The sequence below is a fragment of the Drosophila obscura genome, unplaced genomic scaffold (assembly GCF_018151105.1).
Source record: "Drosophila obscura isolate BZ-5 IFL unplaced genomic scaffold, ASM1815110v1 contig_201, whole genome shotgun sequence".
Taxonomy (NCBI): domain Eukaryota; kingdom Metazoa; phylum Arthropoda; class Insecta; order Diptera; family Drosophilidae; genus Drosophila; species Drosophila obscura.
This window is the reverse complement of record NW_024542792.1, coordinates 160,451-176,257: the sequence shown is the minus strand read 5'-3', so window position 1 is coordinate 176,257 and position 15,807 is coordinate 160,451. Positions and strand designations below refer to the sequence as shown.

Genomic DNA, 15,807 nt, shown 5'->3' with positions numbered 1-15,807 from the left:
TTATCATAAGTACCGTCTAAGTCAGAGAGTTGAATATCAAATTTTTGTAAAGCAGCGCATTTAGGAATAATATTATTATAGTACAGGAATGTAATTTGTTGTTTAAGTATCGTATTCCAACATAAAAATGTTGTAAAAAATATACCTAATCTTAAAAATGATCTCCAGGACTCGCTATCAAATTCAATCTTATTTCCAAACTGATTTATTATAAAAACATACTGCTTATCGGATTTTCTGAATCTAAAATTACATTTAATAGTGGTCAATAGGGGATGATCTATAATTGTATCAGGCATCAAGAAATCATACTGATCAAGTTTTAATTGAATGTACTCTGTTGGCTACTGGCTCCAGGGGGGGCGCCGGGCCCGGGGGGGGGGGGGCGGGGGGGGCGGGCGGGGGGGTTGGGGGGGGGCGGGGGGGGGGGCGCTGCGGCCCCACGCGGGCGCGCGGGCCGCGGCCCGGGCGGGTGGCGCTGGGCCGGCGCTAGCCGCATACCCTTGTACGTAATCAACTGCATCCATTCATCTTTGTCTAGTCCAATGAAATTGTTTTTGCTTTGTTGCATCCAGATCATTGGTGTGAATTTTCTTGTAGTTGAAAACCCGCATTTTAGTTTTAAATTATGTACTACATAATATTCGAGCCCGAAAATGACTTCGTGGTCTTGCTTCTTTCTGGTAGACCTAATTCTTTTTTTGCAGCGTGTCCATTAGGGTTGAATGATTTTTTTAAACTAAGAACTCTTGCTGAATTGGGCTGTATATAAAGGGGTTAGATATCACTGACTCATTCAGTTTCTTACAAAATCTTAAGCCGACATGAACTCGATCAACAGGAATTCAAGCGTGATAGTTGATTTTCAATATCTCTTTGGGAATAATAAACAACTTTTTATTAAAGAACTGGCGTTTATGCAAACCGGAACAGTAACGCCAAACTTCTTTCATTTCAAACCACCATATCATCTAAATGAATTGGATCATGAAATGATTAAACAGCAGAACATGCACCGTCAGTCCATAAATGGATTGGACTGGTCAGATGGTGAAATATCGTATTTAAGTTTATGTGAAATACTATCACCACTTAACAGATTTAGCACCGTAATAGTACGTGGTGAAATTAAGAAGAAGTTCTTGTCTAAGTATTTAACAAATAACATTATTGATATTGATATAGGAAAAAGTCTGACCTTATTTCCAAATTATTTTACCAACTGTAGAATTCACAAAAAAGTTCCTCTTAGATGTGCACTAAATAATGTATTCAAGCTTTTTGTTATCTTGGAAAATTCGAACTATGATGTATACTGTAATGGTGACTCATATGTATAAAATATAAAATTCCAGTATGGATTAAGCGCTTACATAAAGTAGTTGTTTAAAATGGACTCCTTTAAGCGTCTGTTTGGAAGTGATCAACGCAAAAGAGGATACACAGAAGTTGTTTACTGCAATTATTGCGGTTCTGATACTCATTATGAAAAGAACTGTCACAAAAAACGCGATCAGGAGAAACCTAAATAAATTGTTTTAAAGGATAAAATATTATATAAATTTTCAATAAATAAAACTTATTAAAAAAAAAAAAAACATCAGCTATGTTTAAACAATTTATACATCCTTTTACAATGCTAATTTGTGGTCCTTCAGGGTCTGGAAAGACAACGTTTTTAGAAAATTTAATAAACAAAAGGAATGAAATGCTAAGTATTTCAAATGATCGAATACTGTGGTGTTATGGTGAGGAACACGCTAAACCAAATTTCAATAACATCGAATACTATAAAGGAATTCCTGAAACAATTGAAAATGAAGCTAATGAACCCATTCTTTTAATATTAGATGACTTGATGATGGGTGCATTTAATAAAAATGTATGCGAGCTTTTCACGAGAGGATCTCACCACAGGAACTTATCTGTAATAGTAGTTACACAAAACATATTTCATAAATCATCACATACGCGAGATATTTCTCTAAACACAAAATACATCGTTGCATTCAAAAACCCTAGAGATAAACTGCAATTTCAATGCTTGGCAAGACAAATTTATCCTGAGAACTCTCAGGAACTATTTAGAATATATAAGGAGGTTACAGATGAGCCACATGGTTATTTACTTATTGACCTTACTCAGGGAATAAATGATCTCTTGAGATTTCGAACAGATATTTTTAATTCTGTGTACACAATTTGCTTTGCTGATGAAAATGGTTTACAAAAAGAATCTAAATCGATTGAAAGCGAACAAACATTTATTGTATGTGCTCAAAAGGGCCAACCACAAACTTCGAAATGCAATTATAAGTAATTGTGATATTGAGTCGGTGAAAGCATTAGTGGAAATAGTGTTGAACACATTACAAGGAAATCATAAGATATCAAAATCTCAACTATATGCTCTCAAAAAGTATAAAAATGCATTACGTTATATTTCATGTCCAAAACGTTCAATCAATTCCAAGAGAAAAGTTCTCATCCAAAAGGGAGGATTTTTACCAATTCTAATCAGTTCATTGCTTTCGGGGATTTTTGGAAAAATATTAAGCAATGTTTAGAAATACGCATCAATTAAGCAAAGTAATTTTAATGCGTCCGAATGCTTATCAAAAACTAATAAAAGGTGAAAATGAAAACGATTTAATAAATATAACATTTTTACCTATTTTAAATGATAAGAAAACTAGTGACTATAATAAATGGATCAAAATACGTCAAGAATTGTGTTACTATCAAAATAAAAAAAGAAATAAGACAATGGATGTACGACCTAGTCTGAAAACATCACATCCATCATCTAAAACAATTGGAACACAAACACAAGACGACTCAGTCGGGTTTGATGTAATGCCCACAACTGATATTCTTTACAATAAAAATAATGTTAACCCAAAAAAGGATTTCTCAATAGATAATGAGTCACATGATTTACCTAATCTCAGCGACGATGATGATTTAAAGCCTGAAAAAACTTTTAAGTCAACGCATAAAAAACGTAAAGTAAAGGACACTTCATTTTTAGAAACACCATTTTTAGACACTCAAGTATCAAAAATACAAGCAGTGTCTAAAGTAAAGCTTACCGATAAGCAGCAAAAACTAAGAGCAAAACTTAAGAGGGATAAAAGTGAACAAAAACCATTACAAGACTTGAAATACGTAAGCGGACGGGAAAAGTTGAGTAGATCTGTTAGAAACAGAGAGCCTTTGCAAATTGGAAAAAACAAAATTAATTGGGTTTCCTACAATTAATAAACGGAGCAGAACATAAAACAAAAAATGACATTTACAACACAGTTTTTCGTTACATTACTCAGTAATGATTCGTTAAATGTCTTTAATGATAACGTTAAGTGTGCATTTACAAACATTGTAAATATTCCTGAAAACATGAATGACGAATGGGAAGTTGGAATCACAGACTTATATCTTAATAAATGTACACCAGTCAATCATAATAATTCCTCGATTATATCTACCGAAACAACAGAATTCGTTATTAGCTTAGTAAATGGGGAAACATTTAGATATGAAAATGAATCAATTGAGTCTGAAGTTTTTGAAAATGGATTGATTTTTGTTTACACTGACATTATTAAACCAAGATGTGTAGGAAACAAGAGACCCCGATGTCTTCGAGTATTATATTTCAATGGAAAAGAGCAACTCATGCAATTCAAAAATATTGAATATTATCCTATTGAAATATGGTCACCAAAGGAAATTTCAATATTAATTACTGATTCCAAAGGATATAAAGTACCATTTGAATCTTCAACAGTTCCAATATTTATTACTCTACACTTCAGAAAACGAATCGAAATGCTATAAATAAAACTGTACAAATCTAAATTAGTTCAGAGTAGAAATAGTCATCATGACGAGATCTTATCAACAATATTATTTAAATCAATGTGGTGGTGGGTTAAATCATATAGGAAGTCTATATGTGACACCCAGAGTTATCCAACAAGGTAGAGGAATTGGAAATTTTTTTAGTGGGCTTTTTAATTATATTAAACCACTCTTCCTTTCGGGGATAAACGCTATTAAAAATCAAGCCTCTGAAACTGGAAAGGCTGTAATAAATGAGTTTGGTCGAAAACCTTTAAGAAACATTATCCAAGAACAAAGCAAAATTGCATTGCAAAATCTGTCAAATAAAGCAATAAATAAATTTACACGATTCCAAAATGGTGAAGGTAAAAATAATAAAAAGAGAAGGTCTAGGAAAAAACGAGCTCATTTATCATCTAAACAAGGACGCAAACATACGCAGTCGAGACCAATAAAGAAAAAATCCTCCAAGAAATTAAATATAAAAGATATTTTTTCGAAATCAAAATGACCACCCATATAGAATGTATGAAAAGCGAATTGGATCTGTTTGAACCACATCCCACACAAAGCTCTATTCTGAGAACTGAAGAAGTTTCATACAATCCCATAGCTTCATTGGACAGTGCCTCTTCAATTGAATTCGTTTGCTTAGGAAATGGTGAAACATATCGAGATCTGTCAAGTGTTTACTTAAGACTTGTTGTACAACTAAGAAAAAATGATAATGGAAGCATTGAAGGAGACAATGTTGGAGTAGTGAATAATATTTTACATTCAATGTTCAGAAGTTCGTCTGTATATTTAAATAATATATTGGTTTCTCAGAGTGATAATAACTATCATTATAGATCGTATTTGCAAACGATTTTAAACTATGGTAGTGACGCCACTGAAAGTCACTTAACCACTCAAGGTTATTATCCTAACTATGGTAAATTATTATCTGGTAGATATGTTAATACCGATGGATCCGTTTTGCTTAAAAAAATTTTTCAAAACAGTAATAAGGTTGAACTTTTTGGAAAAGTTAATGGAGATATATTTAATCAACCAAAACTGCTTATAAATAATGTTGATTTAAGAATAACTTTTAACATTGAAAAAACAGCATTTTATTTAATGGAATCTGAAACTGAATCAAATCTAAAGATATTGGAAGCACAACTCTTCATGAGCCACATAACTATTAATCCAAGCATTTTATTGGCTCATCATCATGTTTTACAAACTAAAAATGCTATTTATCCATATAGCAAAGCCCAAGTAAAATCATTTACAATATACCCAGGAAATAATACATTATCAATTGACAATGCAGTTATTGGACAGATTCCTAATTTTTTGGCTTTTTGCATGGTAAAAAACAAATCATATTCTGGCAATCGAACTTTAAATCCTTTCAATTTTGAACATTTTAAAATTCAACGCTTTAATCTATTGGTTAATGGTGTGCAAGTACCATCGCAGGCTCTTGAGTTTGATTTCTCGAACTCTGAAAATGCACAAAGCTCTAGAGGTTATAATATGCTATTCAGAGCAAGTGGAATAAGACATTATGATCGAGGCTTGCAAATTACAAAGGAAATGTATGATAAAAATAGTTTTATATTAGCATTTGACTTAACTGCAGACCATTATAATTCAACCCATTGCTCAAACTTAATTTCTCAAGGAGCCATTCGAATTGAAGGACGATTTTCGGAACCTCTTACTGAAGCAGTTACTTGTTTGGTATACTGTGAATATGACTCAATGATTGATATTGATAAACATCGAAATATACGAGTTCTTCTATAAAAATGAATACATTGCAAATCGATAATTTGCTTTCCAAGCATTCAAAAACAAAAACAATTTTTAAAGGAGTTTATCCCTCTGATAGGCTCCCAAAAGTAATTTCTAAATATCCTGCTTTAATAATAGCTAACACAGATTCTTCAAACCGTCCAGGAACGCATTGGGTTGCATTTTACTTTGATAGTAAGCATTCAGCTGAATTTTTTGACTCCTATGGTCAATATACTCAGAAGAAAGAATTTTTGAAATTATTAAGGAATAATTCATTAAAGTTTACATTCAATAAACAACTACTTCAAGGATATTTTTCAAGTACATGTGGTCATTACTGTATCCTATATGGAATTTTTAAAAGCCAAAAGAAAACCTTAAATTTTTTGTTAAAACAATTTAAGAAAAATGACTTTAATTATAATGATAAGCTAATAATGAAAATGTTTAAAAAATTAGTTTAAAAGTAAAAAGAAAAAACAATGCATTTATATTTTCAAGTAAATATTTTATTTGTTGGAGTGGGGTTCATTCTGTTATTTAATCTATAATATTTAAGCATGAGGTCTACAGCTTGGGCTTTCTTTGCCGGTAACGTATGACAAAGGCATGTGTCAGGTCCCTCGGTAGCATCGTCATCGCTCCAGGGGCACAGCTTATAGTGAAACCCGAACTTGGAGTATTGGAGCTCCTTTTCCTCCAGATCCTCCAAAATAATCATGAGGTTTTCCAGGATTTTCAAATGCTCATCGAAAATCATCTCTTCGAATTGAATAAGAAAAAGTTTTATTTGATGGGCGTGCATGATTCAACTGGCTTCTTGTAACTGATACTGATGATCGTTCAAGGAGCGTGGTTCTTTTATATCCATGCCTTTACGCATTCCTCATTAGGATTTTTCTTTTCATAACTATTGTAAATAAACCGTGCTATACCATTTATCTCTTTCTAACTCGCAAATGTATTTATGTTTTAACCTGTTTTCTTATTTTTATTTACATGAATATCTAGTTGTCTCTTTTCTCTTATGTATAAGAGAGGTAATCCCTTGAATTCTTTATTTATTCTTTACATACAAATTGGAAATGGGGAGTGCTATATCTAGTCATCTCTTTTCCTTTATATATAAGATGTGAAATTCCATGCTCCTTTAACATCTTAAAAGGTGTTTTTGTGGAAAATTTGGTCACATAACTTTTAGGTAAAAATATCCAAAGCGGCTCATTGTCCTTATCACTTAAATAAAGGACTACCTTTGTTCCAAATGATGTTTTTTTAAGTTTACATCCATTGATCTTGTACTCAAATCCTATACATAGATCTTCAACCTTGGTGTATCCAATCGCCGGTTTTATCTCGTTGAGTGTTTCTAGGAACGCCTATGCATGTACATGTTTAATGAAGTTTTGATTATCCTTTTATATATCAAAAATAGAAAAATGCTTACATACCATTATAAAAATGAAACTATTCAAACTACTAAATGTTTTATACTAAATTATTTAATCATGATTACATGATCTTTTATACTCTCATTCGTCTTTTCTTCTAAATGAGATCTATGCTGATTGGTTGTTGCGCTAGGTATATAGTTGTAATTATGTAAAAGCCAGATGTTAGAATAGGATTTCAAATATTATATATTTCAGTCTTTATATACATACATACATACATGTATACGTATGTACATAAACCACTCAAATGAAAACATTATATATATATAAATGGACCGTGTGCTAGGTTTTTATATATTACATATGCTCATAACTCGAAACCCTATATAAGAACATCTAACTCTTAAGATACTTTAGTTCATTTGCTATTCGAAATGAGTGAATTTCATTGCGAGCTGTGTTATATGAAAAAAAGTTTTAGGTCCCGCAATGGACTGAAACAACACGTATTAAAAATTCATAACTTCAGTTATCAAAAATCAAAATCATCATTTTACCAATGTTACTTATGTCCTGGCGCGATAAAGTTTTGGCTGCGATTTGACTTCAATATGCATGTTTTATTAAAGCATAACGTAGAATTAAAACAGTTAAATGACTACTTAAATATTAAGAAATAATATAAATATGTACATTACACTTGACTTTTCATGCCGTTTTAATATGATGTGAAATTCAACCAATAAATACATTCAATAGTACCTGCATTCTACCTAAAATCTACTTATTCTTTTTGTGTAATCCTCCCTTAGAAAAAACCATGTTGTAAACGAATCCTATGATTCTCTTGGTGGAGTGAAATTTCACCAATCAAAGTAAAAAAAAAAAAACTACCCATTGAAAATAAGTATTGTTTTAAATTTATATTGTATTTATTATATATTATTTGTTGAAAAATACATAAATTATTTGTATTAAACATAAATAAGAATATTATTAAAATTGCTTCTCGGCTCTTTCTACCGCAGCTATTAATTCGGCATTATCTTCGTCGCGAAGAAGTTCCTCGAATCGTTTTCGGTCCCCTTCGGCATTATCATCGACCAAATCGAATATACTGTCATCATCCGGGAAGTTGAATGTCTGAATTTCATCAATCGGAGCAGCAGCCATTAGGTCATCAAGACTATCATCCCATATAATATCACTTAAGACGTTCCGTTGCATTATATATTCTTGCGTTTTAATTCCGAATATCAGCGAAAGGTCCACGGAGTCGGACTGGGTGTCCAGATCTATAGTTGTCTCAGGTTGCGAGTTTATAAAAATAATTTCGAGGTCATCCATCTTCGTTTAGAATCCACTAGTTTATGATAAGGCTTGCAGCTGTGAGTAGCTATTATATAGGCATGTGACTATAGGACAGTGTTAGGCATACACACACAGACAAAAGAAATGAAAACGAAAGTAAACGAACAGTCAAGGTGCTAGGGGAGGCCCTTTAAAAAAGAAAAAACCATTAGCACCATTAAACCATAAACCAATAGAGATAAACGACCCAAAAAAAAAATAGTGCCGCAAATTCATTTGAAAGGGACGGGATGAAACACTTGCCTGAGGGATGTTTGAATCGTTGTAGGGAACCAATCACATAAGCAGAGAGAGGGATAGTTGTTTGATGGTTGCTGTCCAGGATTATTGATCCTGGATTTTTTGACAAAGTTAGTTCACATCTTGACCGCTAGATGGCGCCACAAAAGTAGTAAGGATATGGGGCATTGGTTTGGACTCGCCACAAAGAGCATTCGATATAGGAGTGTAGTATATTTACTATAATTTGTGTCATCTCATCCTTTATGACGCCATCTAAAAACCATGATTTTACATAATATTTCCATATGCTTGGCTAAATATTAGATCCTGAAAGCATTTACATATATTCACAATGTAATGTTAATAAATATCCTAAAAGAATGTGTTTTAGCATGATCATGTAAGTAACAGATCCTATAAGAATTTATTTCTTAATAGGAATGTTAATGGTTGACACTAAAAAACATTTTTGTTTAAATGAACACCTAGATCATATCCTATACACACACCTGTAAAGGACTCATGCTAAGCAGAATATCCGATGGCAGGCAACACTAGCGCCAAGTAGTGAGAATTTAATCGAATATCGAGATCCTAAACCACTTTCTCCGACGTGGCGCCACCTTGTGAGAATTTACTCGAATATCGAGATCCTAAACCACTTTCTCCGACGTGGCGCCACCTTGAAAAATTTACCCAAAACCCAAGCCCAATATCCTTACTACTCACACCATAGAGCACTCAGCGCGTTGTGAAAAATGGCAGAATCCTGCATCAAGGCACCGCCGAACAGGCTCTCGCGTAGGAACTCCGTGCGCGTATGTTTAACAGGCGATCATGGCGCGTTCTATTAATCAATTGCCGAGCTTTATGTAAAATAAAATACAATTAAAATACTGCGCAAATGCCAACGAATAGTTCCAACCAGAAGAGAAGCCAGAAAGACTGCGAGAGTGAGATCAGTTATCGATTGGTGAGCGGTGAGTTTCGTTGCTGGGTTGGGTATGGTGGAATTGTTGGTGGTGTGGTGGAAGGGTCAGCAGTGTCGAGAAAGTTGCCAGCCCCTGCCAGAGACAAACATGTGTAATAAATTGGCCCTGTCCGTTGTTGAATTGAAACTGCCAATCCAATTAGTTGGGAACTGTGCAAACAAGAGGAGCCGGAGCCTGGTGCCCCAGCTTCCACTCGCATGTGGCTGCCGGGCAATAAAAATGGACACACGGAGCAGAAACAACATGGCGCTGGCAGAAGGCAGCGATCCGGGACACTGGCACAGAAGCACTCACCGATTGTACCGACAACCTGATGCCTTACCCTGCCACCTGCCACCCCTCGGGCCAACATCGGACACTGGGACATGGAAAAACAGCATTTATTCTGCCTTCTGGTTCTACTCTTTGTGTCTTAACTATTTATGAGGTCGAGTTGTTTGTGCAGTTTGATTATTTTGCTAGCAGGCAAGCGGCAGGCGGAGCACCAGCGACCTGTGACTCTTCATAATTCAACGGTAGGAGCTGACAATCCGACCCGGCCAGACGGAGACGCACACACAATGAGGGAGGGAGGTGTCAAGGGATATCACAGTGAGCGTCCGCCCACTCAACGAGTTTAGTGGATCACTTGATGGAAGGTGCATACAGGTAGACGAGTAGTGAGTATTTGAATATTAATGTACACATTTATGTACATATACATATATGTAAGTATGTTTATGTCTCTGTTTACATGGGCACAAAAGGAAACACTCCGCCAAGTGAACAGTGTAAATACAAATTTTGGCAAACATACCTACATATATCTTGATTTGTAGCCACATCTGTGATTTGTCAGTGGAAAGCAAGCAGGGCCCTGATTTGCTGTTTAATTAATGGAGAAGAGCCCTACATGTGCTTGTGCACTGCGTTACCATCGCTAAACGGAGTTCCCGTCATTCGTCTGCTTCTGCCAGTGCACATTGCAATTCGCATTTGGCCTGCGGGAACTGCTTCTAGCCTTCGCATAATTCGATTTGAGGTGCTAGCTCCATTCACTACTTCAGGGTATATAAAATATGTGTACCTATGCTAATGGATCTCATTTACATACACATACTATGTATGTGCAGGCATATGAGTATTTTTCATATATTAAAATCGATTTTCCTGCATCAATTAAAAATTGCTTACTGCAGGATGCATCTGTGTAGTGGCGAGGCATGGGATTGCATTGAGATGCAAACATAAAATGAAATTGATTTTATTTGTATAAATTGGAATTGTTTTTACAGAAATTCAATCCATTTTCGGTGATGGCTCGAAACTTGCCTTTTTTTGTATATACACATATTTCTACCTATGCACATAATATGCAAAAATCACAATAATAAAATAACATTCAACATCAACCAAACGAAAGGGACAGCCAGAGAGAGAGAGAGAGAGAGCGGGCGAGTGGGAAAGAGTCATGAAATAATAATCCAGACAAAAGCCGCATACCAACCGGTCAAAGGTTGGCACGAATGAGATGGGGGGTACTGCCGGTACTGCTGTGGTTATTTCTGCTGCACAAGCATTTTATTGTGCCCAATGGCTGGCAGCAGAAGCTGTTGCTTGCTGCCCCAACGCCCTCGCTGCAGCATGAGGCAGGCAGTAAGCAAGATGCAGCGTTTGCCAGCTTTAATTAAAAAGTTCACTAGCAAAAATGTTTTAGCTATTTTGCCTAGCAGCAGCAGCAGGGAACCCTCAACCAGATCCCAACAGCTCAACCAATCTGACCGAGCTGCTAGTCAATGGCAGCAATGCAGCGGCGGCTGCGCACTATGGTCCCAACAACCACTTTTGTTGGCCAAAATTAATAACTCGAAAACGAAACAAGATTTTTCAAATTAGTTTCTTGTATTGTATATATATGTATAATCAATAGGAAGAAGATTTAAAAAAAAAAATGGGTGTGGCACCGCCTTTTTTAATAATGCATATTAATAAATAATTAATGATAGGGAATAGGAAGTAATTATAACAGTTTTATTAAGAAATTAGTTTTACTAATTTTTATTAAAATTATAAAGTCGTGGCACGCATAAAAACAACACAAATTTTGATTTGAAAAAAAATTTTTTGTAATTCTTGCCCCCTAGAGAAAACCCCTTGTGTCAGGGTGGAAAACGCTTTTTCCAGGGTGCTCGTTGGGTCAGAAATTTTGCGGCTTTCTTCCTGGGTTCTGTACAGCCTTGCAAGTCAATTAAGCCTTCTCTGGGCATTCAACTTATTGTTTTAGCACAAAATAGAACGCCAAACAACTCTGTATTGTTGATTTTGAGGTTATATTCTACTAATGAAAATTTTAAGATTTGTGGTCAAATGTGGTATTTCTTACTATATACATTTCAACAAGAATTTATTAATTTACATCACACAATAGATTTCAAGGTGGGACTAGGTGGGACTCACTAAATATATCTTTTCAAAAATCAGTTTTCAATCAAAATTGGCTAAAAGAAAGGACTCATTTTAACCTAAAAGTACTAAGACATCACAACTACGAGATACAGTTAACAATACAAAACACGTAGTAAAAACCCAACAAATTAAGATTCAATCAAAAAATTTGATAAGCTAATCGTATTTTTCAATTTATGAGAGATTTAAAACTGTAATTAAATTGCCACTTTTTCACTGCGCGTGCTTGTCAGCAAAAACAGCTGGGCTGCACAGCTGATTTTGCGAATGTGGCGCCATCTATGGAAAGTTCTGGTACGCAACTTATAAGCTCACTCTTTTTCTAATACAGACGGTTATTGTTTAACTTTTGAAAAATGGGTTTTGGCCAACAAAAGTGGTCATTGGGACCATAGTGCTGAGGTGCCATCAAAACTTTACCTAGGACACACTACAAACCGGAAAAGGGCAGCTGACTCCTGACCCCTGACGCCCCATGCACTTGATTGCAGAGCCTGGTTACCTGGTATCGATATCCCGTGAAAACTTCAATTGACAGCCTGCGGCTTAAAGGGGAAACTGAATGACAATACAACCCCGGCATGGGGTGGTGCTGTATTTACCATGGCAAATGAAACTCAACAGGAAAGATTTTTTAATGATGTTACTTCCAGGAGAGCTCTTAAATCATTTGAATCCAAATTGTTCGCCCATTCAGCCCAGAATTACAGGTTTTCGTTTGGGTATTTCATGAATTTTTTATCCCACCTTCTTCGTGCTTTTCCAGTTGGGAAGTTGTGAAAGTGAAATGCGAGACATGTTCCACGCGGCTGAAAGGCAGGTAGGGACAGATGGATGGGGTTGTTTGGTGGTGGAGGGGGAGTTTCCTCCATTGTCACTGAATCCAAAAGTTCTACCCAGGCCATGCAGAAAATACACTAGGCAGCAGGATTTTCTTCCAATTATCTGTAGGTTTCATAGCTGGGAAACGGACTACGGATACGGATAAATTACGCCAATGGGAACATTGTAATGTGTTGCATAGTGAGGACTTAAGTACAAGGCACACCACACACATTCGGATGCATCGAAGGAATGGCAGGGCAATGGGAATGCGAATGGATTGGAATGTCAGGTCTGTCCTGTATCCTGCCAGGAGCCGAGTGACAGCTGAGGACTGGGCTGTGGCTGTGGAAACTATGCCAAGCGCCTGCTGCATGGGATCAATCTCAATTAATTCATGAATTAGGCAATGCTGGCTGCTCAGCTGCTGCATCGCATTAGGAATAAAAACGCGCACCGCACTCAGTCCTGTCCTGGTTGCTATTTCAGGTTGTGTATGCTTCTGGAATGTATTCAATGTTTTCCTGTCTCAATGTTCCGTTCTCAGATAAATTAAAAGCTACCCACCCACTATCCACCCAATCAATTTGAGCAGCAAACAACACAATTCCAGCACAATTGAGAGTGATTAATTATCCGCAATTGCTGGCGAGCAAAGGACATTGTCAAGTTCGCAAATGTATTAGTTTCCTCACTTGCTGATTGTCTCACTTTAATTACAACCATGCGACCAGTGCGACAAAAGGAATGTTGACAAAGATATTCAACATTGAATACCATTTTTTGTATGCATCAAGGCCATGCCTTAAAGTTTCCTTGCAGCAACAAAGAGAATGTTCCACAGCTCTTGAGTCGAGGATATATCTAATCGCGTTCAGCCAGAGACTGGCGACAGTTTGGTTTCTTTTCTGTGGAATCATAGAATTACTATGGCATTTGCAGTGCCATTTCTTTATTGGCATTAATTTCCAATTCACTTTATCCAAAGAATTATTACACGGAAACATATCCATTATTTAATCGTGTGTTCCCTTCCAGGCAAGCTTTCAAAGCACCCAAATCACATTCAATTCATCTGCAACCTGTGGCAGCACAGGGACAACACACTGGACAATAAACGGGTCCACGTAGATGGCTCAAGTAAACGACCTTCAAGCTCTGGCTGCAGGGCCTGAAGCGAGGGCCCACACATCGAACAACTTAGTTCTTGGAGTTACTTTTATTTATACACAAAAGAGGCATAGCGACTTATCTCCTGGCGACATATCTCCTCCCATACATTTTTCAGCACGAGATATGTCGCTAAACTCCGCGAGGAGATATGTCGCCAGGAGATAAGTCGTTACCCCCACAAAAGATTCATCAATAAAGGCGCAATACACTTAAGTCAGAAGTATTTGAAGCCTAAATGGATGAATGGATTATTTGTACTCAAAGTTACGCACTCGTTTCAGTATGGTTCTTATTAATATGTTTCTTCAGCACGAAAGCATGGGAGAAGGACATGCCGCAAGTGGCGCAGGGAAAGGCCCCTTCCCTTGTATGAGTTCTGCAAGATACAAGACATTAAACATATAAGTCTCAAGCCTTTGGCCTCTCACCTCTCATGCCGGATGTTGTTTCCCCGAGTCGTGCACGATCGGTCGCAGTACTGACACTCTCTCGCCCGTATGCGCTGGCAAGTGGCGAGTCAACTTTGAGGGATTCTTAAAGTCTTTGCCGCAAAACCTAGAGGGAATGGTTGATCGCATTCAAATGGCTTCTTCTTTGCGAATGGCAACGGATTGCTGTTTGCCAATTGATCAACATTGATGGAAGTCAGAGGAGTGGATCGATTGGATTTGGACTTGGTGGTGGACTTCTTGCTCAAGCGTTTCGGAGACTCGTTGACCGTTTTGGCCAATTGATCAACATTGATAGAAGTCAGAGGAGTGGATCGATTGGATTTGGTCTTGGTGGTGGACTTCTTACTCAAGCGTTTCGTAGACTCGTCGATGTTTTCGGTGTCACTGCTCTTGTTGCCGTATCCTAGATCCTTTTGCAGACTTGTAATCAGCAAATCGGCCACCTGCGCCGTCTCATGAGCGTCAGGTTCGTCGAAATCAGTTCTGCCTTTTAGCTGCTCGTCCAGAGCAGCAAGCAGGAAGTCATCATCCTGCGCTGTCTGATCAGCATCAGATGTTTTGTCGTCGGAATCATTCTGTGGATCTCGAGCTTCCCTGCGACGTTGCAGAAAGTTCTCCTGATTCTGGATGAAACGTGCTCGGAATGCGACTGAGCGATTTACATATTCCGCACAAGAAGTACAAATGCAGCTGGGTAGCTGCCGATCCTGTTTGAGCTACGTTTTGCAATGGATTGCATTGGGACATTAGCTGGAAATCATTTGTGGCTCCTTATTAGTTATTAGATCGAACATACCGAGACACCAGTCACCAAATCGATGTTCGACAACAGTTCAGCGTTCTGCCGCTGGAACAAGTTCCTGCCTTTGGTGTTGTAGATGGCCGAACCACAGGATCGGCATTGATTGTTCATTTTTATATGATTCGTGTGTGCGGAAATATAATTCAATTCAAAGTATAATGCAAAATGTGCGTATACATTTATGATAGGGTTGATTGTGAACAAAAGTCGATAGCACTATCGATAATATCGATGGTTGCAAATAGAACCGAGCGCCGATTGTTTCCACTATCAATTAAATCGCTGGGTTAAACTTGCACATTATATTTTGTAAATAATACATTTCGTATTGCTAGATGGATGTTTTAGCATGCTAGATGTTGAGCAGAAGGAATGGAGAAGTTTTCGAAGAGCAAGCTTGTTTATAGCCATATGACATTAGACTTTGCTAACTGACTAGCTGGAAAAATAAAGATGACCTCATGGGAAATGCCTGCAGTCAGAGCGAGAGAACTATA

At 36.9% G+C, this 15,807-nt stretch overlaps 2 protein-coding genes across 3 annotated transcripts; one reads left to right on the top strand and one right to left on the bottom strand.

Moving 5' to 3' along the window:
- The first annotated feature begins 4,041 nt into the window (after positions 1–4,041).
- LOC121404467 lies at positions 4,042–5,879 on the top strand. 2 transcript variants are annotated; one of them, XR_005968023.1, is made up of 2 exons: positions 4,042–4,636; positions 4,698–5,879. XR_005968023.1 is itself a non-coding variant. In XM_041594000.1 (2 exons), the coding sequence occupies exons 1-2, from the start codon at positions 4,354–4,356 to the stop codon at positions 5,644–5,646; spliced, it is 1,236 nt and encodes a 411-aa protein (XP_041449934.1). In that variant the 5' UTR covers positions 4,202–4,353; the 3' UTR covers positions 5,647–5,879. The 2 variants fall into 2 exon arrangements, 1 of the variants encoding a protein (XP_041449934.1); XM_041594000.1 differs by having other exon boundaries at positions 4,202–4,640.
- An 8,305-nt stretch (positions 5,880–14,184) lies between these two features.
- LOC111078284 lies at positions 14,185–15,486 on the bottom strand. Its single transcript, XM_022372884.2, has 3 exons — positions 15,305–15,486; positions 14,485–15,224; positions 14,185–14,432 (listed from the first exon to the last, which is right to left on the bottom strand). Exons 1-2 carry the CDS (start codon positions 15,419–15,421, stop codon positions 14,574–14,576), a joined length of 768 nt encoding a protein of 255 aa, XP_022228576.2. The 5' UTR covers positions 15,422–15,486; the 3' UTR covers positions 14,185–14,432; positions 14,485–14,573.
- Between the last annotated feature and the right edge of the window lie 321 nt (positions 15,487–15,807).

What these genes read in the sequence shown, in the direction of transcription:
- LOC121404467 (XM_041594000.1), top strand. Translation starts at nt 4,354, where the DNA reads ATGACCACCCATATAGAATGTATGAAAAGCGAATTGGATCTGTTTGAA. An exon ending in CATTCAATGTTCAGAAGTTC is followed by an intron (nt 4,641 to 4,697) that starts GTCTGTATATTT and finishes CTATCATTATAG; the next exon opens with ATCGTATTTGCAAACGATTT.
- LOC111078284 (XM_022372884.2), bottom strand. Translation starts at nt 15,421, where the DNA reads ATGAACAATCAATGCCGATCCTGTGGTTCGGCCATCTACAACACCAAA. An exon ending in ATTTGGTGACTGGTGTCTCG is followed by an intron (nt 15,225 to 15,304) that starts GTATGTTCGATC and finishes TGCAAAACGTAG; the next exon opens with CTCAAACAGGATCGGCAGCT.